At 47.0% G+C, this 26,280-nt stretch overlaps 1 protein-coding gene and 1 long non-coding RNA gene across 2 annotated transcripts; one reads left to right on the forward strand and one right to left on the reverse strand.

Moving 5' to 3' along the window:
* Window positions 1–1,098: 1,098 nt before the first annotated feature.
* On the forward strand, window positions 1,099–15,909 carry adamts15a (ADAM metallopeptidase with thrombospondin type 1 motif, 15a). Its single transcript, XM_028983691.1, has 8 exons — window positions 1,099–2,298; window positions 7,430–7,562; window positions 8,060–8,227; window positions 10,260–10,546; window positions 10,805–10,982; window positions 11,522–11,697; window positions 12,589–12,764; window positions 13,541–15,909. The coding sequence occupies exons 1-8, from the start codon at window positions 1,462–1,464 to the stop codon at window positions 14,358–14,360; spliced, it is 2,775 nt and encodes a 924-aa protein (XP_028839524.1). The 5' UTR covers window positions 1,099–1,461; the 3' UTR covers window positions 14,361–15,909.
* LOC114792495 (uncharacterized) lies at window positions 7,783–9,247 on the reverse strand. Its single transcript, XR_003750128.1, has 3 exons — window positions 9,139–9,247; window positions 7,942–8,211; window positions 7,783–7,870 (listed from the first exon to the last, which is right to left on the reverse strand). It is a non-coding gene; the product is annotated as an uncharacterized LOC114792495 (long non-coding RNA).
* Window positions 15,910–26,280: the final 10,371 nt, after the last annotated feature.

Genomic DNA, 26,280 nt, shown 5'->3' on the forward strand with positions numbered 1-26,280 from the left:
AAATAATGGACGTGCATCCAGGCTCACGCAGGTGTAGGCACCTACTGGTCTTCCCGTCACTACCACGAGTAAATAAAAAAAATGATTTTAATAAACACAAAAAAAAACTCTATAATGAATAATGAACGTTTGATTAAAATCGCACCGCGCACTGCTACCCAAGCTCGACGCGGGGTGGCAGTGTGGCGTGAATTGTCGCCAGTCGCCGCGTAGGCGACGCACGGCGCAGCGGGCTCACCCCGCCGCCAGGTGTCGCTCGTGTCCTTTTTATTAAAACCCCGTCCTTTCGCGACGTCGAGTTGTTGAGTCGTGCGGTTCAAATTTAGACAGCGTTCGTGTTTCTTCTAAACATCAAAATGTCCAGTAATGGAGGAATAAAATAACCGCAACACCACACGGGACAGTGGGACAGGCTGCGGTGGTGGCCTGGCGAGCAAGGAAACGGGCCCGTGATCGGATCTGGTGCAGTGGGCACCCACATTTCACTGGGTGCCGTGCCGTGTCACGTGTGAAAACGAATCACTTTCGCATCTTATTATCACACAAGCATGCGTTTTAATATCACAATTTCTTCATAATCTGGTGCAGTAGTGGCCTAGTCGGTAACACACTCGCACGTGAACCAGAAGACCCAGGTTCGAACCCCACTTACTTCCGTTGTGTCCCTGAGCAGGACACTTAACCCTGAGTGTCTCCAGGGGGGACTGTCCCTGTAACTACTGATTGTAAGTCGCTCTGGATAAGGGCGTCTGGTAAATTCTGTAAATGTAAACGATGTTTTATATATTTTGCATCCAAAAAATGTCCTTTTTTTACAGTTTCAGAGTTTCCTGATGCCAGTTTATCATATGAATTATTTTAACAGCGCGGTTATGAAATCATTAATGATGATGATGATGACTGAGGGTATAGTGTTTGGACAGAAGGGGACCAACTGCAGTAGAAACCCGATGTACAATACATGTACATAAGATACATTCCGGTTTTAAAGCGCAAAGGTCACCAGGGAGCCGTAACATCGCCGCAAGAAACGCGCTCTTTGGGGAGGAGAGGAGCGGGGTTGCTGGTGTTCGTACCAGTGGTTCTAAGTCGGATCGGGGTAGGTCTAGTGAGATGATGATACTCCTCTCTGCCCCGCTGATGACGTGGTTCGGCCGCCGGTCCGTGCGCGCCCCCGCCCCACCAGGGGCCGTTCCGTTTGCGCGCCGCTCTGCGCGCATGTTTGGCGCGTGGGAGTGATGCTATAACTCCGAGAGCCACAAGTGGTTCCAGACCCGAACCCTGAACGACAGGCAATACCCAATGAGCTGCTGGAGCGCCTCCCCGAGAACAACCCCGATCACAGTCCCTTAATGTTCCCCCATGACGCGCAGCGCCACAGCACACAGGTAGGGGACGGGACGGGACCCAGAGCCCGGCAGACGATTCTCCCCCGTGCGACACTACGAGACCTCCACAGCCATGTTCGGGCGGACCGCGCTGCTGCTCAACGTGCTGCTGGCCTCGTTGGACGGCGCGGACTCCACGCAGACAGAGCTTTGCGTCCCCGTTCGCCTCGCAAAGGACACCAAGGACGCCGTCGCCTTCGGGATCCGCGCGTTCGGGCAGGACCTGGTGCTGGATCTGCGTCCGGACTCGAGTTTCCTCGCCGAGGGCGCGGAGCTGAGCCGGTGTTTCTACTCCGGGGAGGTCAACACCGACCCCCTGTCTTACGCGGCGCTCAGCACCTGCAAGGGTCTGCAGGGCGCGTTCGGGTACGGCGGCTGGGAGTACTTCATCCGACCCGCCCTCAATCACTCGGCGGCGCCGGGGACGCACGTCGTCCGGCGCCGGAGCAACTCCGACTTCGCCGCCAGGTGCGCGGTGGACTCCGGCTTGAACCGAGACGCAAGCCGGTCCCTGGACAAGTACAAGCACCTGAAGGAGCTGCAGGTGCAGAATCTCACCGAGTCGGTGCTGAAGAGCCGCTCCAAGAGGTTCGCGTCGGTGCCGCGCTACGTGGAGACGCTGGTGGTCGCCGACGAGTCCATGGCCAATTTCCACGGGGACGACCTGAAGCACTACCTCCTGACCCTCATGTCGGTCGCGGCCAAGCTCTACAAGCACCCGAGCATTCTGAACTCCATCAGCATCGTGGTGGTCAAGTTCATGGTGATCAGCGAGGCGGACAAGGGGCCCAAGGTCTCCGGGAACGCGGCGATGACCCTGCGCAACTTCTGCACCTGGCAGAAGAAGCTGAACAAGCACAGCGACAAGCAGGCGGAGTACTGGGACACTGCCATCCTCTTCACCAAGCAGGTAGGTCCGGCAGCCTGAGGTCAACTCCAGGACAGCGCCATAGAATTAGGATTAAAAATCGGTTTTTAATACGGACCATACAAAATACATCAGGGCTTCCCGGTTTCAGATCTTCACTTTCCAAGCACACGTGAAAAAAAACTGTACAACTGGTCTTCAGGTGCAGGAAGGCAAGTGTCACCAGTAAATATCTCATGTGATTATGGTGTCAGAGTCCCAACCGCTGACGGTGACAGCGGTCTCCGGATGGGCGCCTGTAAAAAGCCCGAGCAGTGGCATATACGACCTGCAGAGCGGAGACAGGCTGTAACAAGAGCGCCAGGCCCAAACAATCTGCTGCCGGTCCTGCAGGGCGGCTGCAGGGGTCACGCCCGCCTTCGGGCCACTGCCCTCCACAGGCAGTTCTCCATGCGGAAGAATGCGCGTGTCAAACGCCATAAAATATATAACTACAGACCGTGGGCCAGGGCTGACCCCGAAGAGAGGTGAACAGCTCAAGTGAGGTCCGCGGGCGGGGTTCTTGGACACCCATTCGTCCCGTTTATTATTTATTCATTTATTTTGGAGTCATTTCTACAGACCTGTATTTCTGGAGAAAGCTCTAGCCACCCTGACCACCCGTGGCTTCCAAAATGAATCATTACACCAAGGGGTTAATTTTTTCCCTTTGTCTTCCTCGGGCTCCCCTATAGATATATATTTTTTTCTTTTTGTGTGCAAGAGTTTAAGTCACTCCCTAAATTCCTACAATTATTACTCCCAGAAGATAAAGTGGTGGTCTGACATTCCAGGACCTCTGTGTTCCTCCACAACTGCTGAGCGCTCATGAGTTGGCCTGGGATTAACACATTCTTCATCTGGACACATGGCTATAAAAAGGCTCGGGCCAGAGATGAAGCTAACCCACATGTAGAAAGAGAGCGAGCAGCGGAGGGAGAGAGAGAGAGAGAGAGAGTGGGACGCTCCAGCTTCGGAGTCATGCCGCTTGACAACAGGTGTACTGAGCGGGGACGTCCCCATCGACGTAAAGCGTTTAGGAAAAGCGTGAATGTGGCCTTCATGTCATTGTGTGGAGAGGGAAAAAAATCTTAGCTGATTATGACTTACTGGAATCCTGGGACACTGTGATGCATAAGGTGACGGTTACCCATGAGATCTCTGGTGAACGTGTCATCCACCTTTGAGGCAATAGATAACCCTAATTTAAACCAAAAAAAAAGGAAGAAGAAGATGATAAGCACGCTGGTCTTCTTCTGATGGTCCTCTGAAGGGTGCATCAGCAAAGGGGTGTCCAGTTTCTCCTGCATCTCCAGCTGTGAGCCATCTAACCCTTCCTTCTCCTCCACCCCGCCGGCTGTTCCCACAGAGGGAGCCTGCTTCCCATTACAGGCTGCGTCTCTGGAAGCGAAATATCCGTATCCCTGCTGAGAAAGTCCAAATCCCGGAGGAGCCCGGCCCACCTGCTCTCCCTGCCCTTGCAGCTGTGGCCCTCTGCCGCTCCAGCATGTTTCTCCTCAGCATATCTTCTTACTCCTCTCCCCATCTGTTAATCTGGGATTCCTGTTCTCATCACAGTTGTCCAGAGTTGCCGTAAAAAAGTTCTCAAGCAGCTACAGATGGCTGACAAATTACATTCCAACTAATCCATGTAAAGTGAGGTGCTCATTGCAGATCAGTGGTGTCTTCCTGAATATGGTCGATGATTAAGAAGATCGCCCTGATAGCATCTCCACCATCATCATCAATACACCAAATGATCTCAAAACGTCTGATTGTTATAAACATTTGTTTTTCAGCTCCAACCCGGTACTGACTGTATAAATTAAGGAAAATGACAAAACCCAATGATCCAGAAACCCAGAATCTGCTCTGGTGTTCTGCTTTGACCCCCATTGGGTTAAGTAAGTAAAGTGAAGTGAGGTGATCGTCACTTGTGATACACAGCAGCGCAGAACATGGTGCACACAGTGAAATTTGTCCTCTGTATTTAACTCATCACCCTGAGTGAGCAGTGGGCAGCCATGACAGGCACCCAGGGAGCAGCGTGGGGGGACGGTGCTTTGCTCAGTGGCACCTCAGTTGCACCTTGGCGGATCAGGATTCGAACCGGCAACCTTCTGATTACCCTCTCTTAACCACTAGGCCACCACTGCACCACTGTTTATTGGATTGAGTTAAAACCTTTGGAAAAAATCATCTATATTCCCTCTTCTCTCTCCTTTATTGACTTGTTCAGGCACCAGCTGATTGGCACATAACAAAGGAGCAGTAGGTAGCACTGGCATGGTGGCACACCTGGCAAATGGCTGCAGAAACCAGTCAGTACCTACAAGAAACGTTGTTTTGGTGACCCATCTGAGGCCACGTCATCTCAGGCTGTAACTGTAAAAGCTTAATAGAAACCAGGGCGAGGCAGCTTGCGACCGAGCAATTAGCTGCAGGAAGGCCAAATGTTTGGTCAGGGGGGTCCAACACTTGGGGTCCAGGGGGGGTGGGCAGTCGCTCTGGATGTTAAAGGGACGAGAGCTTGAGAACTTTCACTTGTCATCATTGTTTGCCTCTGGTTTGGGTCTGAGTTCCAGAAGACCAGCGAGACCGAGGGTTAGCGTACATTCCACCATAAATTGGTGTGTGGCTTTGCTGGTGTAAGGGGAGAGGAGGGCAGGAGAAGAGCTTTGGATAAAAGTCTTGTGGGGTGCACACATGGAACAGCTTGGAGTTTATAAAGCTGTAATGAAAATCGTATGCCTGCACCACTAGGTGCCAATTGGGTCAGTGTTGCATGAGGCATTTTTTGATTTTCATTTTTTATTTCTCAGTCGTGCAGGAGATGACCAGCTCCAGCCAGATGTGGAGGTGCTGGAGGTGGAGGAGGAAAAACTCTATGCAATCAAACAACGTCTCAGGGTCTAGGTCAGGTTTTTTCCCGCGGTGACAGATGAATTTGGAGCTGTTGGCTTTGTCAGTGCTGATTAATTGGAGCGGAGGGCCAAAACAGGCGAAAAAAGGCAGATCCCTGTTGCCAGGAAGGCGTGTCATTCATCTTGCAATGTCTAAAAGAAGTCCTGAGTCATGAGTCTGTGATCCTTCAGGCCCAAGAGAAGCTGCAGGTCCACAAGTGAAATAGTGTATTTCCAGCAGAGACCCAGATAAAGTTCTTGAATTGTGTTTCGAATTTAAGCTGCATCTGCACCCAGTCACTCGGACATGTAAGGACACAAGGGGGGGGGGGCATCCAGCTGTTAATGTGGGGCTGATTAACACGAAACCCCACAGGGAGCAGAGCAAACAAGGAATTTCAGGCCCCACAGCCCACCGTACATTTCTATCCAATCTGGCCTTGCGTCCACGTGGAGACGCCGTTTCAGGGGACCCAAAATTGTTATTTTCTAAAACGGGTTCTAGAGTGAATTTCTCTTTTCCGCGTATCCGTGTGGACGGCGAAGACGTATTGACCCAACCTCCAACCTGACCTATAACCCCAAATGCGTCCTACATATAAAAATGGCGGATAACAACAACAACAACATTTATTTATTATAACATGTTTGTGGTTGTGCTGCACAAGAAATCCTCTCGACGCTGCACAAGGTTGGAGAACTACGACGTGGAGTTACAGCGCCACTTACAGGTGGGGAGGGGGGTTAAAACAGCGTTCGGGACGTTCTCAGCGTCTCCGTGTGGACGCAGGCTTTCTCATGTGGAAGGGGGTTTTATTTACTTGCAAAGGTCGTTGATTATTAATACATGAAAAAGTCCATGTTTTCATGTGGCTTGCTTCCTGTGGTTGCCTTCACATGAACAGCTGGACAGTGATGCGAAGAACACCCATACATGACGAGCAACAGGAATTTGTCCTCCATCCAGCATTAATGCAGAAGGAGGGACCCTTAGAAAAGGTCACCGGACCTCAGGGGTGTGTCGCTGATGGCTGTCCAGCATCGGCCTCGAGACAGATGAGATAAATCGTTAATGTGAGAAGTAGGTCAGGGTAGAAAATTGCGATTTGTCTTTTCTCTCCCTCATAAACAGTCTTAGTTTTCTGTTAATAGCCGCCCCACATTTCACATGTGCACATCTGGATTGAGTTTTCATCGGTCAACAACTGCAGCACATAAACAATTTGTCACAGCGAATTGGGGGCTTCAGCACAGATGCTCGGAGCTTTATGAAGTTAAATGGTGTGCTTTTCCTATTTTAGGAGACGCGTCGTAGTTTCCTACACTCGGTTTCCATGGCTGGGCATTGGAATACACGGTTGCTCTCTGATTGGAATGGGCATCTCACTGGACCATTTCTGATTGGCACCCAGTTGCGTCTGCAAAGCATGAGAACCAAGCTCGGTGGTAGAAATAAATTTAGGTCAGCATCAACTCATGTGAAAACCAAAATCTGAAATATTTTAACTGCCCATCTGGAATTTTTCTCTTGAAATAAATAAATAAAAAGAAAACAGCAAGGGAAACATATATATTTTTTCTAAAAAACGTTAAAAAGTCATTCAAGATGTGTTTTATCGGTGATGGTGCTGAGGAAAATTTTCGGTCTGAAACCTAACACTGCTAATTATTCCTGGAACACATGAGGTCCTGCATATTCAGTGTATACACACACACACACACACACACACACACAAGAGAGACTGCTTGCAATTACATAAATAAGGCTTTAAAGACAATAATTGCAGCTGTATAAATTGTTTACCACGTGCATATTCTGTCAGTGTAACATTATGGACATTTGTGGCTCATATGTGATATCAATAACCAATTTTGCTTCTCTGATGTTAACAGCAGAGTGGAAATATTGTGTTATTATAATGTTACGTAACTTTTAGTTACATTTTAATGCAATGCTGTGTTTTTTAAGCTCCATCTTTTATACACATTCCGATTCATTATACATTTTTCCGATTATATGCATCAGCTTAGAAGATATGGCCACCATGTTGAAGATGAAGATGCACCATGTTTCACCCTGTAGGTGGCAGATCTGTTGAAGTAGAAGATGTCCTGAGCTCATTATTCATATTACATTTTGCATTCATCTAGGGCCTTGTGGAGTTTATGAGATTTCAGGTACATTCAGATTTGACCGTCACTCTTGCTCATCAACGTGTCCTCTGACTCAGGACCTCTGCGGGGCTTCCACCTGTGACACCCTGGGCATGGCGGACGTGGGAACCATGTGTGATCCCAAGAGGAGCTGTTCTGTGATAGAAGACGATGGTCTGCCATCAGCTTTCACAACTGCACACGAGCTCGGTAAGACCCGTGCCATGCTACTTCATATGTATGGTGGCTCTGAAGATGACAAAATGCTCTGCTGCCACTGATTTGAGCGTTTACGTCGGATCGAATCATTATGGAATGGTTCGGTTTTTGAATTGCTTGCCCAATCAAGGAAATGGGCCCGAGCGAAAATACTATTTGTTAACTTTTATTTGCATTGATTGCTGCTCCGTCTTGAGGAGACTGCAGCGCTGACTCATGAAAGGGGGTGTAGGGGAGTGAGGGTGGGGGCCGGGCCAGCAGGAGGGATCGTGAAGCTGCTCCTCATGCGTGTGGGATTGCTGTTGACAAGAGAAAATGGAAATTGGCAAAGATTTTGCCGCTGACTCATGACTTTAGGGAGACAGCTGACCTGATTCACGCGGACAAGATGGAGGCCTGAATGTTGCGGTGGTGTGGAGGGAGTTTGACATACGTGACTGGATGTAGACTCTCATCGTTCCTCCTTTCCACTCCCCCAATCTCCTCAGGCCACGTCTTCAACATGCCTCATGACAATGTCAAGGCATGCGAGGATGTGTTTGGGAAACTGAAGGACAACCACATGATGTCCCCCACGCTCATCCAGATCAACCGGACCAGCCCCTGGTCACCCTGCAGTGCTGCCATCATCACTGACTTCCTGGACAGTGGACACGGTGAGTCAGCCCTCCTAGAAACGGCCTCCCAGCTTTCTGCCCCAAATGTCCTTTACATTACAGCTTTACGTACGTTCCAGCGTGAAGACAACCAAGGTACCCCAAAATTCACTGTTCTCACAATTCATTTACATTTACATTTACAGCATTTATCAGACAGCCTTATCCAGAGCGACTTACAATCAGTAGTTACAGGGACAGTCCCCCCCTGGAGACACTCAGGGTTAAGTGTCTTGCTCAGGGACACAATGGTAGTAAGTGGGATTCGAACCCGGGTCTTCTGGTTAATAGGCGAGTGTGTTACGCGCTAGGCTACTACCACCCAGTTCGATTCGATTTCCTTTATCAAATATTGATGCCTCAAATATTGATGCATCATGATGCATCCCATCAATTCTTCTGCATGACTTCACATTATGTTTTGAAATTTGTCAGAGAGATGAGAGTTAAGGCCTTGTTAACACAGACGTCTGAACCAGCCGTTCTTCTGACGTTCGTGGCGTCAGGTCACCATGGACCGTTTTTCTACTCAATGGAGCAAATCAAAGTGTCCAGAAAAATGTTAAACAGCGGCGAGCGTTAAATTTCAGAACATCCCCCTTGCAGCGTCATTATGATATAATTGATTATGTTCAAGAATTGTCCACATCTGCATTGCGACGCATGGATTATGAGATTAATTTCAACACCCCTAGTATTTCAGGACGATGATGAGATTTGCTCCAAATTTCTGTTCCATGGCTGCTGCCAAGTGGGCCAAACCACCATGTCTGGCTTCACATTCGCCGCAGTTTGGGAGTTTGTGGACCAGCCGTAAATTTGCCGTGTTTGGCTTTGGCAGCTAGGTGTAGTGCCTCAAGTGTTCTCATGCTGATTAAAATAGCCCTGAGATCGGTACGGCTGCGCGCTACCTCTTTCTGCTGTTGGTCATGGCGCAAAGACGCGAGTCCTGTTCCCCGTCCGCCGCCAACCTCTCAGTGCCACACAAAGAGAGAACGTTGCGAGGGCACAGAATCGTCCCCAAGTCCCTCTGAACTCCAAGTGAAACGCGACACCCCAGATTTATTACGCCCAGTTTCACAAATGCCACAGAGCCACAGACCCACCCACATCTGTGCCAAATCCTTCACAGCTATCCAGCGCTGGCAAAGCAACCGAACTTCTCCTCAAATCTACATGACCTTAGTTATTTCGAACCAAAGACAAATAAGCCGAGGAGTGAAACACGCGCTAAGCTCCGCCTCTTTGTGGTTCACAAGTAAATGCCAATTTATAAATTTTTCCCCCGTTGCCTTTTGGATGTACACCAACCCTGTAGGACACAGAGACAAACACGGAGGGGCTGTACGAATATGTACGAAGTGCGGGTTGTGAAATTTGTTCGGAGCACTTTGGCTGGGGTTGGGGCTCTGTGTTTATTAGGGGATGTTCCTGCAAAAAGTGTGGGTGTGTGTTTAGAGGAATCAAATGGCCATAGAGGAATGAGCCAGTTGAAGAACTATGTTCATGATTTTCAGTGAATTCCCTCTTGCTCAGGCACAGCAGTTGTGCTCTTTTTTCTATCAGACTTTGATACATAGAGTATAACACAACAAAATATGTTTGAATTTTACATGCACAAATGAAACCAAATCCAGATGATGGCATTACGCTTTCAACAGCATAGTCTGACAATTAAATCAGAAATATACATATGTATGTGCAGTATATGTTAGTTTTTTGCCAGACTAAGAAATAATAATATATAATGTGGCATTTACCAGACGCCCTCATCCAGAGTGCCTTACAATCAGTAGTTACAGGGACAGTCCCCCCCTGGAGACACTCAGGGTTAAGTGTCCTGCTCAGGGACACGATGGTAGTAAGTGGGATTTGAACCTGGGTCCTCTGGTTCATAGGCGAGTGTGTTACACGCTAGGCTACTACCACCCTTCAATTTCAGTAATGATACTACTACTAATTACTACCAATAATGATGATAAGTGTATTATTATGATTATTGTTTATAGTTATTTTTTTGATGCCTCTCCAGGAGAGTGCTTGCTGGACCAGCCCCAGAAACCCCTGGTTCTTCCGGAGGTTCTCCCTGGTGTGGCCTACTCCCTGGATCGCCAGTGTGAGCTGGCATTCGGGTCCAGCTCCAAGCCCTGCCCCTTCATGCAGCCCCCCTGCAGCAGGTTGTGGTGCACAGGCAAGACCCGCGGTCAGCTGGTGTGCCAAACGCGCCACTTCCCCTGGGCGGACGGTACCAGCTGTGGAGATGGCAACATGTGCATGCGGGGGGTTTGCACCGAGAAACAGGACGTCGCTGTCACCAAGGTGAGCAAGCAAACACAAAAGCCCATTTAGGATCAAATGCACTATCATAAAACCATCATACATTTGGAAAATGAATGTGGAAACGCTATAAAAAATGATATAATGAATGTCAAATATTTGATAAAAAAATGCATGAAAATACGAGTAAGGCTACGGTAAAAGACTCTTCTTTGAAAGATACGAGCGCAGCCCATCACTGCTGACTCGGATACAGGCTCTCGGTGGTGTTGTGACCCGTTCTGACGTGTCTCTCCGTAGGTGGACGGGCGCTGGGGGAAGTGGGGTGTGTTCGGAATGTGCTCCAGGACCTGCGGTGGTGGTGTCCAACTGGCCAAGAGGGAATGCACAAACCCAGTGCCTGCGAACGGGGGCAAGTACTGCCAGGGGGTGCGGATCAAGTACCGCTCCTGCAACCTGACCCCCTGCCCAGACACGGGTAAGAGTCCACATTTTGGCCTTATGCAATACCTGTCATGGACAGTGTTGCCAGATTGCGTCTGTTTTGAATCACATACTCTGGAAAATTTGTTTGTTGAGGTGATGTATTGTGGAACCCATTTCTCATTTAAACCTATTACACTGAGCACTCACAGTAGTTAAATATGAACCAGATCTGTTTTGTGTGTGTTTTCTCACATTTTGTGATTATCGGGTATCTGGCAACATTGGTAGCTGTGGTGTCTGTGTGTCTTCATTCCTATTGAAATATCATCTTCCTGTTTACAAATGGCAGTGTTATTAAAGTTATCTTAGTTCTCACATCACACACACACACACACACTCTCACAGTCATGAAAACATAAAGCATTTCACCTGGGAAGACATCTGATATGTGCTAAAAACACTGTGAAGTATTCAAAGTTGTTTTTTGGGCGTGACCTAAGGCTCAGTGTTGACCTAGGGTCTCTCACTGCCTGTTGGTGCTGTGATCACCTTTGACCCATGTGAACTCTGTCCCCCCCCGCCTCTGCGCAGGGAAGAGCTACCGCGAGGAGCAGTGCGAAGCTTTCAACGGCTTTAGCCTGAACACCAACCGGCTCGCCCCTTCGGTGGTGTGGGTGCCAAAGTACTCTGGGGTGTCGACGAAGGACATGTGCAAGCTGATCTGCAGGGCTAATGGCACCGGCTACTTCTACGTCCTTGCCCCCAAGGTAAAAACTGTCACAAAGCTGTGAGTCTGACCAGTGAAACGTCATAAATACAATAATTGTCTGATTTTAAAAACAGTGTTTAAAGATTTAGATGGGAAAAGGCCTAGTTTATGTACATCGCATAATACCCTTCGACATTGGAGCCGAATGCAAAGTAAAACAATTCCCTGGAAGTTGGCCACGCCGGGAAATATTTACAAACCCTCAGCACATGTTACTGAAGCCAGGATTTCCACAGATGCGATTCACCCGAGGCCAAGCACAAAGATATTTTGCCCGTTCGAGACGGACACAGGTCCTGTTAATGGGAGCCGGGCTGCATGTTGCGTCAGGACGGGATTAACCTGGAGGAGGGGGTCTTATCTCAGGGAGATACGGGGTGACCAGCGCCTTCCCGGCCTCGCTGGTTACATAAGAACAAGAGCTAGAAGACTTCAAATGAGTCCAGAGTCCTGGTGTCAGATCAGTGGAATTCCAGAGTAAAGACGGAAGCTTTCTCTTCTTCTTAATGCACAGCCCGGCACTGATGTGCAGACAGATATACTGTATGTGCAAACTTGGCATACTGTAAAAAAATCCCGATCCGCCATGGTCCCACTGAGGTGCTACTGAGCAAAGCACCGTCCCCACACACTGCTCCCCGGGCGCCTGTCATGGCTTCCCACTGCTCATTCATGGGTTGGGTTAAAAGCAGAGGACAAATTTCACTGTGTGCATCGTGTGCTGTGCTGCTGTGTATCACATGTGACAATCACTTCACTTTATTATTATTTATTATTAGTCCGTTAATTAAACAACCCCCAACATATAATGCTAGTTTAAAAAAGTGATATTCCGTTTCTGCATTCCATCTCCTTCCATTGAGATACTATTCATGCTTCCTTCCAACAGGTGGTGGATGGGACACCTTGCTCCCCCGACTCCTCTTCAGTGTGTGTCCAGGGGAAGTGCATGAAGGCGGGGTGTGATGGCAAGCTGGGCTCTAACAAGAAATTCGACAAGTGTGGCATCTGTGGAGGCGACAACAAGAACTGCAAGAAGGTGTCTGGCCTGTTCACCAAGCCCATGTGAGTAATGAAAGTAGGAGAACTTAGTGAGCAGGAAATGGAATCTCTCAATCAGTGAAATCTTGAAAATAAATTCAGCAAGGCAAGGCATTGGCCAATCAGTTGCATTAATGCAAAAATAATAAATACTGTCCAGTCAATTGTGCTTATTACTGGTTAAGCCGGCTCTGTTGTTGAAGTGAAAGTGATCAGTTTTGTCATTGTGAAACATTTACATTTACTTTTACAGCATTTATCAGACGTCCTTTTCCAGAGCGACTTACAACTTAACCCTGAGTGTCTCCAGGGGGGGACTGTCCCTGTAACTACTGATTGTAAGTCGCTCTGGATAAGGTAAATGCCATAAATGTAAATGTAGGTTGAAGCTTGAATTGCCAATTGCATTCTCTGATAGAAATTTGCATTGCCAATTGCCAAATTTAAACATTTTGCTTAAAATCCATATAAAAGCAATTCAAAGCCTGCCTGTTTATTATTTCTTAGCAACATACTGATTTACAAAAACCGATAAATGCTCATAAACTACTCAAACATGAGGGATGCGTGCTGCTGTGCAGGCGTGTAGTAATTGCAGAACTCCGCTTCTTTCATATAAATAGATATTATAAATGAACAAGGAATGTGTCCATGTACTGGAAAACACCTCTACGGGGTCGACAACTGATCAGTTCATTTTCACTACATTATTTGGCCTGTGCACTTGCACAAATATATCACACGAAGTCATGCACAGGTCGGTTAATGCCTGTGTCCCCTGTGTTCTTCCTCCCTGTCAGACACGGTTACAATTTCGTGGTCATGCTGCCGGTCGGAGCCGCCAACATCGACATCCGTCAGCGCGGCTACAAGGGCCTCGTGAACGACGACAACTACCTGGCGGTGAAGAACAGTAAAGGCCAGTACCTGCTGAACGGGAACTACGTGGTGTCGGCCGTCGAGCGAGACATCCTGGTCCAGGGCAGCCTGCTCCGCTACAGCGGCACCGCGGGCCTGGCCGAGACCCTGCAGGCGGTGCGGCCGCTGGCCGAGTCCCTGACCGTGGAGGTGCTGTCGGTGGGCCAGATGACCCCGCCGCGCATCCGCTACTCCTTCTACCTGGCCCGCGAGAGCAAGGAGGAGCGCGCGCTGAAGAAGGAGGGCCGGGCGCAGGCGGAGAACAGCGTGCTGGCGGAGGACAGGGAGCGGGGCGGCGCCGGCGGCAAGGCCCGGGACCTGCTGCCGGAGAAGGAGCTCCCGCCCGCCTACGCCAAGCAGGAGCCCCTGCGCGGGAAGTGGCTGGCGTCGGGGTGGGACGAGTGCTCGGTGACGTGCGGCGGCGGGACGCAGAGGAGGCTGGTGCAGTGCCTGGGCGCCGACGGAGGGGCCCGGACGGACTGCGACCCCGCCCAGCGGCCCGGCGCCATCCGCGCCTGCGGGGACCCCTGCCCGGTGTGGAGCGTGGGCGAGTGGTCACCCTGCTCCAAGCCCTGTGGCAAAGGCTTCAAACGCCGGCCACTGCGCTGCGCCACCAGCTCGGGACACCAGCTGCCGCGAGAACACTGCGCCGGCCAGCGCAAACCGCAGGAGCTGGACTTTTGTTTGCTGCGCCCCTGCTAACCGGCAACGGCGCGGGCCCTGCAGCTCCCCCAACTCCCCCCCGTACGTATAAACGTTAAAACTGAGGAAGTCCAACGATCCAGAACCGCTTGTTCTGGTGCATTCATTTAGCGCCGAGAGGACGGCAGACCATTCCGATCATGTCCCATTCACACAGACGTCTACCTCTGTTTGTAACACCAGAGAATCGCCGTTGTCACAGTCGAGATGTTGAACGCCGTACGTCTTTTACTGATTGCTCGACCCACTCAAGCCATACAGCTGATTTCAGAAGGTCGCTGCCACCGTACTGCAAGGCAGGATGCATGAGCCTATTTTCTATCCTTTCCTGTTGCATTATAATAATCGCCCAGTCCAGCATGTACACTACCAGTCAATACTGTCTACACACCTACTCTTCCCAAGAGTGTCAAATTCTAAACGTATTTGTTTGGTTTGGTTTAGTTTTGACAGTTTGACGAAGAATATACCGTATGAGTATGATTCCACAAAGTAGTAGGTGTGTTGAAAATCCTGATTGGCAGTGTATGATCAGTTGGAATCATCATCAGTGTAGAACATATACCTCTGTCCCAGGGATAAAATAATCATGATTAATAATCTGGAGATATTCATTTAAAACCCTGACGACAATTATGTTTGCAAAGAAACACGTTTGTGTTCTGAAACAGTGCGCCGCAGTGCTCCCATCTATGGAAGTGTGTCTGTACCTACACATTCTGTGTGTGTGTGTGTATGGAAGTAGGTGTGGCTCATGCAGTAAACCCAAAAATAACATGGCTTTAAAATTTCTCTCAGGCCTGATGTCACTGGCATCTCAGTGTCTGCAAATGAGAGCAACTTAAGCTCTCAGTGCACTTTGGTTTGGCCTACGTCTGGGGGCGAGAAGCGGAGGTAATGGAAGAAAAAGCGATGACAACAACGTGTAAATGTCACCCAGAGCAGGAAATAAGCATTGCTCGCCTGGGCATCTGGGCTGCGTCAATGCGCTAAGATGGCCTACCAGCCACAGGCGCCCCTCTTCGCACCGCGTCCCGGGGACACCCCGCTTCAGAACCCCATCCTCGTCATTTATCTGAAAATCGTCCTCCGCTTCTCAACTCATTGTTCTCGAGCCAGCAGTGCAGCTGCTATATCCAAGCCCTGTCTGGTACAGTTGCCATAGTAACTAAGTTATTACAAGTAGAAAAAAAAAAAAAAAGGCGCACGTCTGTACAGTCTTTACGTTTTAGACCCACGTTCTGTGGCTCGTCGTTCTTTTTCTATGCATTAATGCAAACAATGTAAGCCACCATACAGTACATATACATTTTTTGTTTGCGGTTCTCAAGGGGGACCACATCATCCATCTAAAAGATGGTTCCTGTAATACTTGGAATGTTGTTTTTTTTTTTAGTTCTCTTTTGCGCTTTGTACTGCAAAAGATCTGCAACGTCCTGCATGGGATGCTTTGTATACCATGTATACATCCATCTAGCTGTGCACAAATAAGTCATGTAAATACCTGTTTTTTGTCATTTTTTTGTGTAGTTTTTTTTTTTTTTTTTAAGCTGGCAATTTGAGTGGTCATGACATCAAGATATTTATTCCAAATAAAAACCATGTACAAATGATCTTTTTTTGTCTTCTGCTTTTTTTTTTTTCATCCTGCCCGCTGCTTAGAATCCACTTTCTGAGAGTTTACATCTGCATACGTTTGCAATTCCACGGAAGCCACTGGACAGCGGTGGCGAATGGCCGGAAAAAAAAACAAAAATGGTTCTCCTCAGGACCACCATCTCGTCTGACAGGACACCTTGTTCAGTGACCACGTGAGACCACTTGCCCCCGTAGGGACGCTTGTCTGGTGAACGGCAAGAAATAGGAAGAGAAATAAACTCTTGAGAAAGAGCGTGAAAGGAGGAAAAAACCTGAGCGCAGGCAATCTGCTGGAACAGCTGGAGGGACGCATTGCCTGCCCATGTATGGAAGTTTGACTTCATTAGGTCAGATGTATATATAGCCACGAGGGCTCCTTTCGCATTGTCAGTATTACATCAAGCAGAAGGTATTGTTTTGTCAGCGGCCAGAAAAGTTTTGCTGACCTACATAAGATCAGCTCTTAAAAAAAAAAAAAAAAAACGAACAGAAAAGGAGAAATATGAGTGCCACGCTCTCCCCGTCCTCACTGTTTGCTGTGGATGATGCGAGCCGTTTATGGAAATCCCTCCATTTAGCTCGTTCAGCCAAATAATTGCATTGCACATATCAGAGCATTGTTTTTAACGCTTGTGTGAAGTAAATTTCGAGACTGTGTTCTGACTGTAGTTCTGAACTGTGGAGCGTTTCATCGGTTATTGTAATCAGGGTTTGGTATGCGGGGCATAAATCATGGCTTGATGAAGCACCGGCTCACCACTTAGCAAAACTCCACCCCTAAAAACCCTTAAATGCTTTAAAAAAACTGGACTCCATTGCCGTAGTTATTACACTACCTACTATGTTAGGCCACTTTCTAGCTGGCAGTCATTCATACTGCCAAAACTGGGAAATATTCACCATTCATTGCCCTCTGGTCTCAAAATGAAATCTGGCTCTTGAAGTTCAAACTGTATGACTGCACCGGTCCAATAAATCTTCTCGGTGGAGCAATGTTTCAATGGAAGGTTGTGGTTTCAGAGTAGAAACACCCCCAGCATACTGCAATTTTTTTCATGATTTTGAAATCTAATTTCATGTACTTAAATTTTCTTTAAAATATGAAACTTTTTTTTACTGCTTGCACAGACTTCAGCAGCCATTCGCAACACAGATCAGCCTGGTGAAAGAATCTGAATCTTTTGACTTAAAGTGGACTGGCAGGGGTGACGCCCAGCAAACTCTGACAAATGATGTCCCTGCACTCCCTGCATGAGTTTCTTCATTTGCAGAACCAGAGGCATGTCACCTGTGCAACAAGCTTATATCACACCTACCCATATAGTAGAAAAAGGGTTGCAGCAGGTCATCTGTCTGCCATGTGGGTTCAGGGAAGCTGTCCTCAGGGGCTCCAGGGACCAAATTCTACGTCTTCAGAGTCCTGGCCTCTCTGCTTTTACAGCCCTATTTGTTTTTCGTGCTCGGATACAATGGGCTGCGGAGCCAGGGCATGACTGCCAGAGGATGACAGGATGGAACTGGGGGGAAGAGGGGAAATTTCGATCTCACTGCCTTTCTGCACTTCCTGTCCAAATAACCAGTCCATAAATCCACCGCCTGTCCATATATATATATAAAGAGAAACAGGAAAACCCTGTTCAATTCATTCAAACTGAAATAGATTCAAAATGCTGCAATTATGGTTTCGCGTGGGCCGGATAAGTGTTTTTCACTCACTATGGCATCTTTGTGGCCCAGGTTGTGACAGGCATGGGTCAGTGTGATCACTGAACCAGTCTGATCTCAGTGCCATTTGTGAAGGCACCGTTTGTATCTGAATGCTGTTGATATGAGCGCAGGTTGTTGCCGTGGACGTGGGAGAATACAGCACTGATGCTATCTTTTTTTTTTTTATTATTAACAAAAGCCAACTCCTCGCTTGAGCCACTTTTATGGCTGACGTTCTTCCTGACTGTCACATAAATCGTCCAAAGTGATTTGGGGTCCTGGGAGGCTGGAAGGTGGCTGCGGTTCACTGAGTGCGGGCAGAGTGTAACTCTTTAATGTGACCTCTTTTATGGCCCAACTGGAGCTCATATGATCGCCTCGGCCTGACAGAAGGTATGCAGGCCTCAAAAAAAAAAAAGCTCTGTACTGTCCGCCATGTCAAGGTTTGGAAAAGCTCTGCTAAGGAAGAACACTTGATTTCTCAGGCTCAATGTTCTGTTTGTCTTCTAAAAAATGTAAATTAGAAAAAGACTTAAATTTAACTAAAACACATGTAACAAAATAAAAAAATAAAGAAGAATTGAGGTGCAGTTTAAAAGAATTGCATTGGAAACACCTTTTTATATGTTATAAAAAGTTATATGACATTCGATCGACCATTTTCCAGAAATGCCTAATACTTCCTCGGACTACAGTCCCTGACAAAAGTCTTGTCGCTTATCCATTTTGTAGAAACACCTGCTATTAATTAATCAATCGGTGTTAGAAATAGCTCATATGAAAAGCTAAAACCCGTCCAAATGATGTTTAAGGCATTGAAATAAATTTGTTTCACTGAAAAAAGATTTATCATTTAATCAAGACAGAAAGGTCCAATTTTGGCAAGACAAAAGTTTTGTTGCCTATACAAGAAAAGTGATCAAATTTACTGCAAATACAAAAAATATGTCAGCAATTTTGTGGGGCAGTGGTGGCCTAGTGGTTAAGGAAGCGGCCCCGTAATCAGAAGGTTGCTGGTTCGAATCCCGATCTGCCAAGTTACCACTGAGGTGCCACTGAGCAAAGCACCGTCCCCACACACTGCTCCCCGGGCGCCTGTCATGGCTGCCCACTGCTCACTCAGGGTGATGGGTTAAATGCAGAGGACAAATTTCACTGTGTGCAGTGCTGCTGTGTATCACGTGTGTCAATCGCTTCACTTTCATGGTTGGGAATATAAAAGGTAGCTAAAATTTCCTGGTATTTCAGACTATTGATGTAGCCTTCCACCCTGCAGATCTCTCGCACACCCCCATACTGGATGTAACCCCAGACCAAACGTCACTGTTTTCTGGGTGAATCTCGGATCCATGCAGGTTCCAGTAGGTCCATCCAGCATCCATCCTTTTAGCTGGCTGTGGGCCTTGGCAAATGCCACATGGTTTTTCAATTGTCTTTTGTTTAGTGCTGCCTTCTGGGCACTGATTCCACCATGGAGGCCATTTCAAGACAGAATCTGACAAACTGTTCTGGTTGACACAGGAACTTCAGGTGACCAGGTCTCGAGGAGCTCTGCTGCAGTGGAAAGTGGGCTGGCCTTGGATTTTCAAGCCAACAAACGGTCCTCTCGAGCAGTTGTCTTGACCTGGACTAGTCAAAAACGTCTCCAGTCTCTTCAAATCTTTTTTCTATCCTCTGTACTTGACGCTGAGACACATTGAAGGTGTCTGCCACATCAGCAGTGGATAATCAACACTTTAGTCTCAAGGTGAATCTCAGGCATGTTTGCGGAGGTCTAGTTGCAGTTGATGTGAAGGTCTAGTGTACTGGGCTTCTTTTTATAAACACCTGAGACCTAATTGATCCATTAAGTCACAGGTGAAGCTCATATGACAAGGTGACAACACTTATGTCTTTGCAAAAATTGACTATGGCCTTTAGAAACAATTTTTCACAGTTTCATTTTGCGCTGAAACATTATTACAAAAGCTGTTGGGAATAAAGCGAGCCATTTCTTGTAAAAAAAAAAATCTTGATTATAAGTATATTTCAGCGGCACTTGAGGTCAGTTTGTACACAAGCGACCAGGCTTTTGTCAAGGACTGTATATTTGTTTCTAATTGTGAGGAGATTTAATCAAACCACACCCACAAAGATCCAGACAACAAATCCATCATCATTTATCAGATCTGCCAGTCCAGCAACTCATCCCTCTTTACAGGAAAACATCTTCTGTTGAAGGTCAGTAACCTTGCCTCTGAAAACTTCTGTGGACCACCAAAGAAAAAAGAAATGTACTGTAAGCATCTCCACAGAAAAGGAATGACTGGAACGTGGGACAGAGCTAACAGAAGGTACCAGAAGAACCCAGTAAAACCACAAGCCTTCAGCTATTTCACGGGGGTGCTAGTAGCCTAGTGGGCTACACACTTGCCTGTGAACCAGAAGACCCCGGTTCAAACCCCACTTATTACCATCATGTCCCTGAGCAAGACACTTAACCCTGAGGGTCTCCAGGCGGGGACTGTCCCTGTAACTACTGATTGTAACTACTGATGCTCTGGATAAGGGCGTCTGATAAATGCCGTAAATGTAAATGTAATCTCACGTGGGCAGACATCGGATCACAATGTGAATGTTTCTGTGAAAGCACAAGCTCCAACTTTAAATTACATTATTGTTGGATTTCCAAAACCGTCTCATGATGCAGAAGAAAGTAAAACAACGGGAACATGCTGCATTCCAGCATGTGGAATCTGCAACAGCGCTGCAATGGCATCGTTCGTCAATGTCAGCTTGGATTACAGCATCTTTCTGCACCCCTGTAAATGCAGACGACGAAGAATGACAGTGTGTGTACGTGATCGCAGCATAAGCCGCCGATTTCGTGCACGGACTTCTGTCACTATTGTCATTAGCCACAGCCAGGCCGGGCTCCAGACGTGGTAACAAATCCACGTAAAACTGAGTTATGAAGATCTCGATTACAGAGCAGAGGTCCTCGCTTCAAAGCCCGCAGTAATCCTGCCTCATTTTTCTCCCGCCGCTTACGGAACCGGTGCAGGGCAGAGCGTGGGAACTCGGCGGGACGACGTCAGGCAAACACCTTGTACGCGAAATGTGTGACTGCATTCAGGCCAAGAGAAGCAAACAGAGAGAGGCAGAAAGACAAGAACAAATGCATCCTTTATTATCAGATCTCCACTGAGGAAATCTTCCTGAATACTGTTGGGACCTCATCAGAAGGGTCTCCTTCAGGGTTTCGCCGCTTCTTGCCCTTTTTTTTATTTATCCCAAAGGGTGTTCTCTTACTGTCTTTACTCGCTGCAATTACATCATCCTTCCCTTCTTTTGAGGCACACTAAACTGGCAGCTTTATTCTGACTCAAAGCCTTCCTGTGTGGAGGCCGAAGAAAGCATGGTGGGGGGGTGAAGAGACGTTGAACCAGAGAGAACCAGGGCCGTGGGATGGGTCTGAACATTGGCAATGCATGACAAAAACCTTTTTGCCAGCCTTGCTTAGTACAGTATGCATATCTCAAATACAAAAACTCACACCAAATCTGACAATAATAATAATAATAATAATACAGTAAATGAATCACAGAAATATAGTTTTGAAGCACATGAATGAAGGGGAAGTAGGCACTTATGCAATTGAATGCAACACCCATAAAAACTGTATGAGACAGTGTGGGGGTACAATTAATATATATATATTAAGACAAGAAGGTCAACTCATGACAAATCCAGAGTTCCGTTTTCAGTTGTGGCCATTCACATCATGATGTGATGCCCAGCAGCTGCCAGCTCGCACACCCTGCACAACTGCACCAGAGCACCCGATTACAGGCCACACCCACTCACATACACTACACCTGTGCAGTTCCTGGTCGCTTCCTTTAAATGTCTGATCTACACCATGCGGTGTGAGAGTTCTTGCGGTCCCTGTGGCATTACACATGTAGGCCAGTAAAAGCCAAAACTTTAGAACAAAGGGTTAGGGGATAGACCAGAGGAGTTAGACCAAATTAATTACGGTAAGAAAAATGTGCACATGATGTCTCAAAATGGACAAATAAAAGTTTGACAAGAATTTCATGGTTTTCTTTGGTCATTTTCCGGAAGGTCTCCTTGACATGACATGGCTGGGAATGGGTTAACTCTCCTGTTTAAAATACCATGCGGAGGCAGGCCATGTACGGGGTCCTGGGCAGTAAGTAAGCTCCTCTGCGCTAATGATAACACAACTGCTAACAATACCGGGCCCTTTACTTTCCCCCGGCTCACGGTGTTTATATCCGGCTCAAACAGCATGTTCAATGTCAATAGAAAACACATTTGCTCCAGTAATGTGTGCTGCATTTACATTTGTAAAACGCTGTGATCAGGGCGTTTTAAGTCTGGGAGCGAGGAGACACATCATGCAGGAACATCTGCATGTTTTTAGGGGGACAGAGACAATCCAATGGGGAGTGCTTAAAAACCAACCACTTGTTTTTTTCCCCGCCGCGGATTGCGGCCTGAATTAAAACGCAGCAAAATGTGAATTATGCTGAGAAGGCGATGGCAGCGGCACGATGCCTGGGCCTTCCAAAGGAAAATACGGAATGAAGAGGGTAAGAACTGATCCTTTTAACATCATTAACCCACTACTAACATCATAAGTAACAAAAAGAGCTCCGTGAAATAGCCAGCTAGCACTGGGCGTTTCAATACTTGCTATAATTTCCACCAGTCAAGTCAAGTCAACTTTATTTCTAAAGTTCCACTGCACCAAAGTGCTGTACAGGCATAAAAGGACACACAGATATACATAAATAACAAATACTTTACTTTACTTGCCAAATACAGTAAAATACATGGACGGTAGAAGCAACAAATAGAAAATGACTTAAAAGTATAATAAAAGGATTGAACCTAGGATTTACCAGACATGGTTTACATTAGCCATTTGAGCTGTGAGCAGTCTTGTGGATGCCTAATCTGGACATACAAGAGTAGCTTTTTCAACGACAAACAACAAAGGGGCAACTAAACTGTTAACACAAAGATTCCATAGAATGCGAGGAGGCCTTGGCTAGCCTCCGAGGAACCTGACTTTGTAATCAAAGTTTGGGGGACCAGGTGGCCTCTCTTCCATCGACATGTCTTCTTTTTGAGACCTGGAAATTACGTCCAGCAGGGTTTTTCAGCTGCCTAAACATACCTCACGAATTCGGTACAGACAAACTAATTTTTTGTTCTTTGCACAACCCGAAATGAAACCGGCATAGACGGTTGCAGCAGGTAGAAGATTGGCTCAGAAAGTGAACATTATAAAATACATCCTGCCCTGGCAGCATCTCCCTTCTGAACAGGTGGTGAAGTTACACGGCTGTCACAGGGGTGAGGTGTACATTACTTTTAAAGTTTATATCTGTGCAATGAGTCTTGAATGCATTTCACTATCAGAGGTCTGTCTCCGTCACGGGTCTCCTGGAGCTTTGCAGCCTGCGGTTTCTATGTGTTTGGGGCTCTGCCACGTCAATCTGGCCTGCCAGTCCTCAGAGACTGACTTCATTACTCACCGTGCAAAAAAACATCTTGAAGGGAGCGGAGAGGCGATGAAGTCATATGGCTGCACATTAAATTCCCCAGCAGGGCTCTCTGCTCTCGCCGAGCTCATTCCAGTCGGTGGAGATGTCATTAGGGGGATTCCTATCTGGCTTTCTCCTGCTTATGCTTTATTTTTTTCCCCTCCTGAGCAAAATGAGACCCATAACATGCCGTTTCATGAAGACCAGCCTTACTGACATGACCGAAGGTAGAACTTTCACTTTTTACTTTATTCGGATAATGCTAATCAGGATTTCTCCAATGGAGATGGAAAGCAGCTTTGGAAAGAACCTCACAGGGCAACTTGAGGGAAAGAGTCTTAGTCCTAACCCTTGATTGTCAAACCCCGGCTCAATTTACTGGTCCAGTCTAATTATAGGTGTTATTGAGGTGGTCTGTAATTTATGATTAAACACAAATAATACTGTGGTTCCTCGGCTTCAAGGGGTCTGAGGAAACCACACTTCCCAGAACATGGGATTAATCACAACCACGTTTGGACAAATGCAATCCTGCTGCAGGCCAACAGACCTGCACCGAAGCAGCCCTGGAAAATAATCCCACTCTAACGCAGACCCACTCGAGCCATGCAGAGCGTGCAGGGCTCAATCAAAGCACGCTCTGGGGGCGTGCACACAATGCACGTGTGCCACCCAACCGCAAAACGCTGTTCAACCGTGCCCACATCTGCAGCGTTAACACCCTGTCGGCATGTGCTGTTTCTCATGTGTGTATGTGTGCCTCCATAAAATACACTTGTCTGCGTTTTAGTCATTCCTAATGACACCATTCCTGCAAACTTTATTGACAATAAAGTGTCTCCTTCCAAATAGCCATGACCTGAATTCAAACCAGGCAACCCAGAAACAGGAAAGAAAACAGAGGTTGTTCGTGCTAATCCTTCCAACATCAATGACGATGATGTTCTCCACAACAAAACCATATCCGAACTGGTAATGAACTGAAGGATCTGCTGATTTTGCAGGTTAAGTGCAGAATGACGGTAAATAAGATAGAGCAACAGTACAATGGATGTTGAACTGCTAAACTTTATTAAGCTGCTGAAGTTCAGAGGCAAAATGAATCTGCACGGTTGCAAACTGGGAACATCCACTGACTTAAGTTCAATTACAGTTGAACCTTCATTATGCTCTTCAAACCTCCCTCCTTCCTCAAGAGGTTCCCAAATGGTGCCGAAACAGGAAAGGAAATAAATGAGCTCTAACTAACACCAGCGGCAACACATTTCGTTCCAGTTTCTATACATCTGTTTGCAACAAAGCACCAGGAAACCCCCCTTTTAGATACATAAGTCATGGATCATTTGATGAGATGCCAGTGGAGAGTTTCGCTGAAGTCTCACATGTCAGGCCAGAAGCTTGCCATTGTCACATTTGCATAAGATTGACTTTGCTCGAAGGCCTATTAGTTCCAGATGATTTTACATGCAAAATAAAGCACTTGTTTTTCTGCATGTGATTGCTGTGGTTTTGGTGACAATCAATCAGAGGAGAAAAATCTCACTCAGCAGAAATCGTCACTTTCAGCATGTTGTGGAAAGGCTATTTGCTGTGTTTTTAAGATCAGAAGCAAAACAAGTAAACACAACTTGCCTTTTCTGATTTCAAATTCATTTTAAAGGTCCCTATCATGAACATGTCACTTTTAAGATTCATTAATACAAGTTCCCCTAGCCTGTCTATGGTCCTGCAGTGGCTCGAAATGGAGATATGTGTGAAGAGTGCTTCGCCGTTCAGAGAGCAGCAGCTCAGAAGGTCGGATCTGGAATTTGTCCCCTTGTGAAGTCATACGGGGAAAGGTTACCTCCTGTTTCTCATGATTTTTCCGCTCATAGAATTCCCCACCCCTCCCCTAAAAAAGGAACTCCACCGACTGTCATGGCTCCAAATGAGCGAAGCATTGCAGCTGCTCTGTGGTTGGTGTGTTTTTCTAGTACGGTCATGCGAGACTCTGAAGAATCATTTTTTCTGGAAAAATGGCGACATGGTTGCACCAAACATTGGGGCTTGAGAACGGTGTTGATGATGTCATTTCCACAAATGCCCGCTCTCCTCCTCGTCCCGCCTCTCTCCTCCTCATTAGCATTTAGAGCTACAGACACAGAGAGAGAATTCAGATACAGTATTAGGGGACCACTAAGATCGATATAAAACATTTTTAACAGACAATAGAGCTGCGAGACGAGATAAAAAAAATCCCGTAAAACCGCATGCAGCGTTGTGACTCATTCGACTCTTGACTATAAAGACGTCTTGACTGAGAGTTCATACAAACATTGAGAAGATGCTGCGCCACTGTTACCACAGCAGTGGGCCTTTTCCCCCTCCAGTCACCTTCCCGACTCCACTCACCGGTTTTGTGTCAAGAGCAGCACAGATTTACCGACTTAAACAGATTTACAGCTGGGGTTACAAAACCTGGAGGTGATCTCGCCAACATGTAGGCATAGGCGCTCTGAGCAAAACCCAGATGCATTAGACTAAGCCCCGAAAGACAGAAGAAGGACACGGCCGCCATGGGCTCTGGGCTCTGACGCATAGATTAAGGCTAAATCACCCTCGTAAAGGCACAGAAAGATGAGACCAACCGGTTCATGGTTTCTACTTGCATTAGCAAGATTCCAAACCCACAAGAATCCTGCACTGGGAGATCCACTGCATGTGCGCGCTTCAATTTCCACTAGACAGGATTATTTTTAATCCGTTTCACCAAATTAATATCATGAACTAGGCATGCAATCTGCCCGTTTTATTAAAAAATTGCATGGTAATGGGTCATTAATTCAATTAAGATTACTGTTGAATTGTGATGCTAATTATTAAAATCTCATAATATAAAGGGGATGGAAACCAAGTGGGTTTTGCTTCTTTTTTCACATTCTGAAGTGTAGCCAGAGAGTGAACAGCAAATGATCTCTAATTCTCATAATGCTGAAAGGATGAGTTCTGTCTGACAGAGACATACGTTTATAATATTA

The sequence above is a fragment of the Denticeps clupeoides genome, chromosome 6, assembly GCF_900700375.1.
Source record: "Denticeps clupeoides chromosome 6, fDenClu1.1, whole genome shotgun sequence".
Classification (NCBI taxonomy): domain Eukaryota; kingdom Metazoa; phylum Chordata; class Actinopteri; order Clupeiformes; family Denticipitidae; genus Denticeps; species Denticeps clupeoides.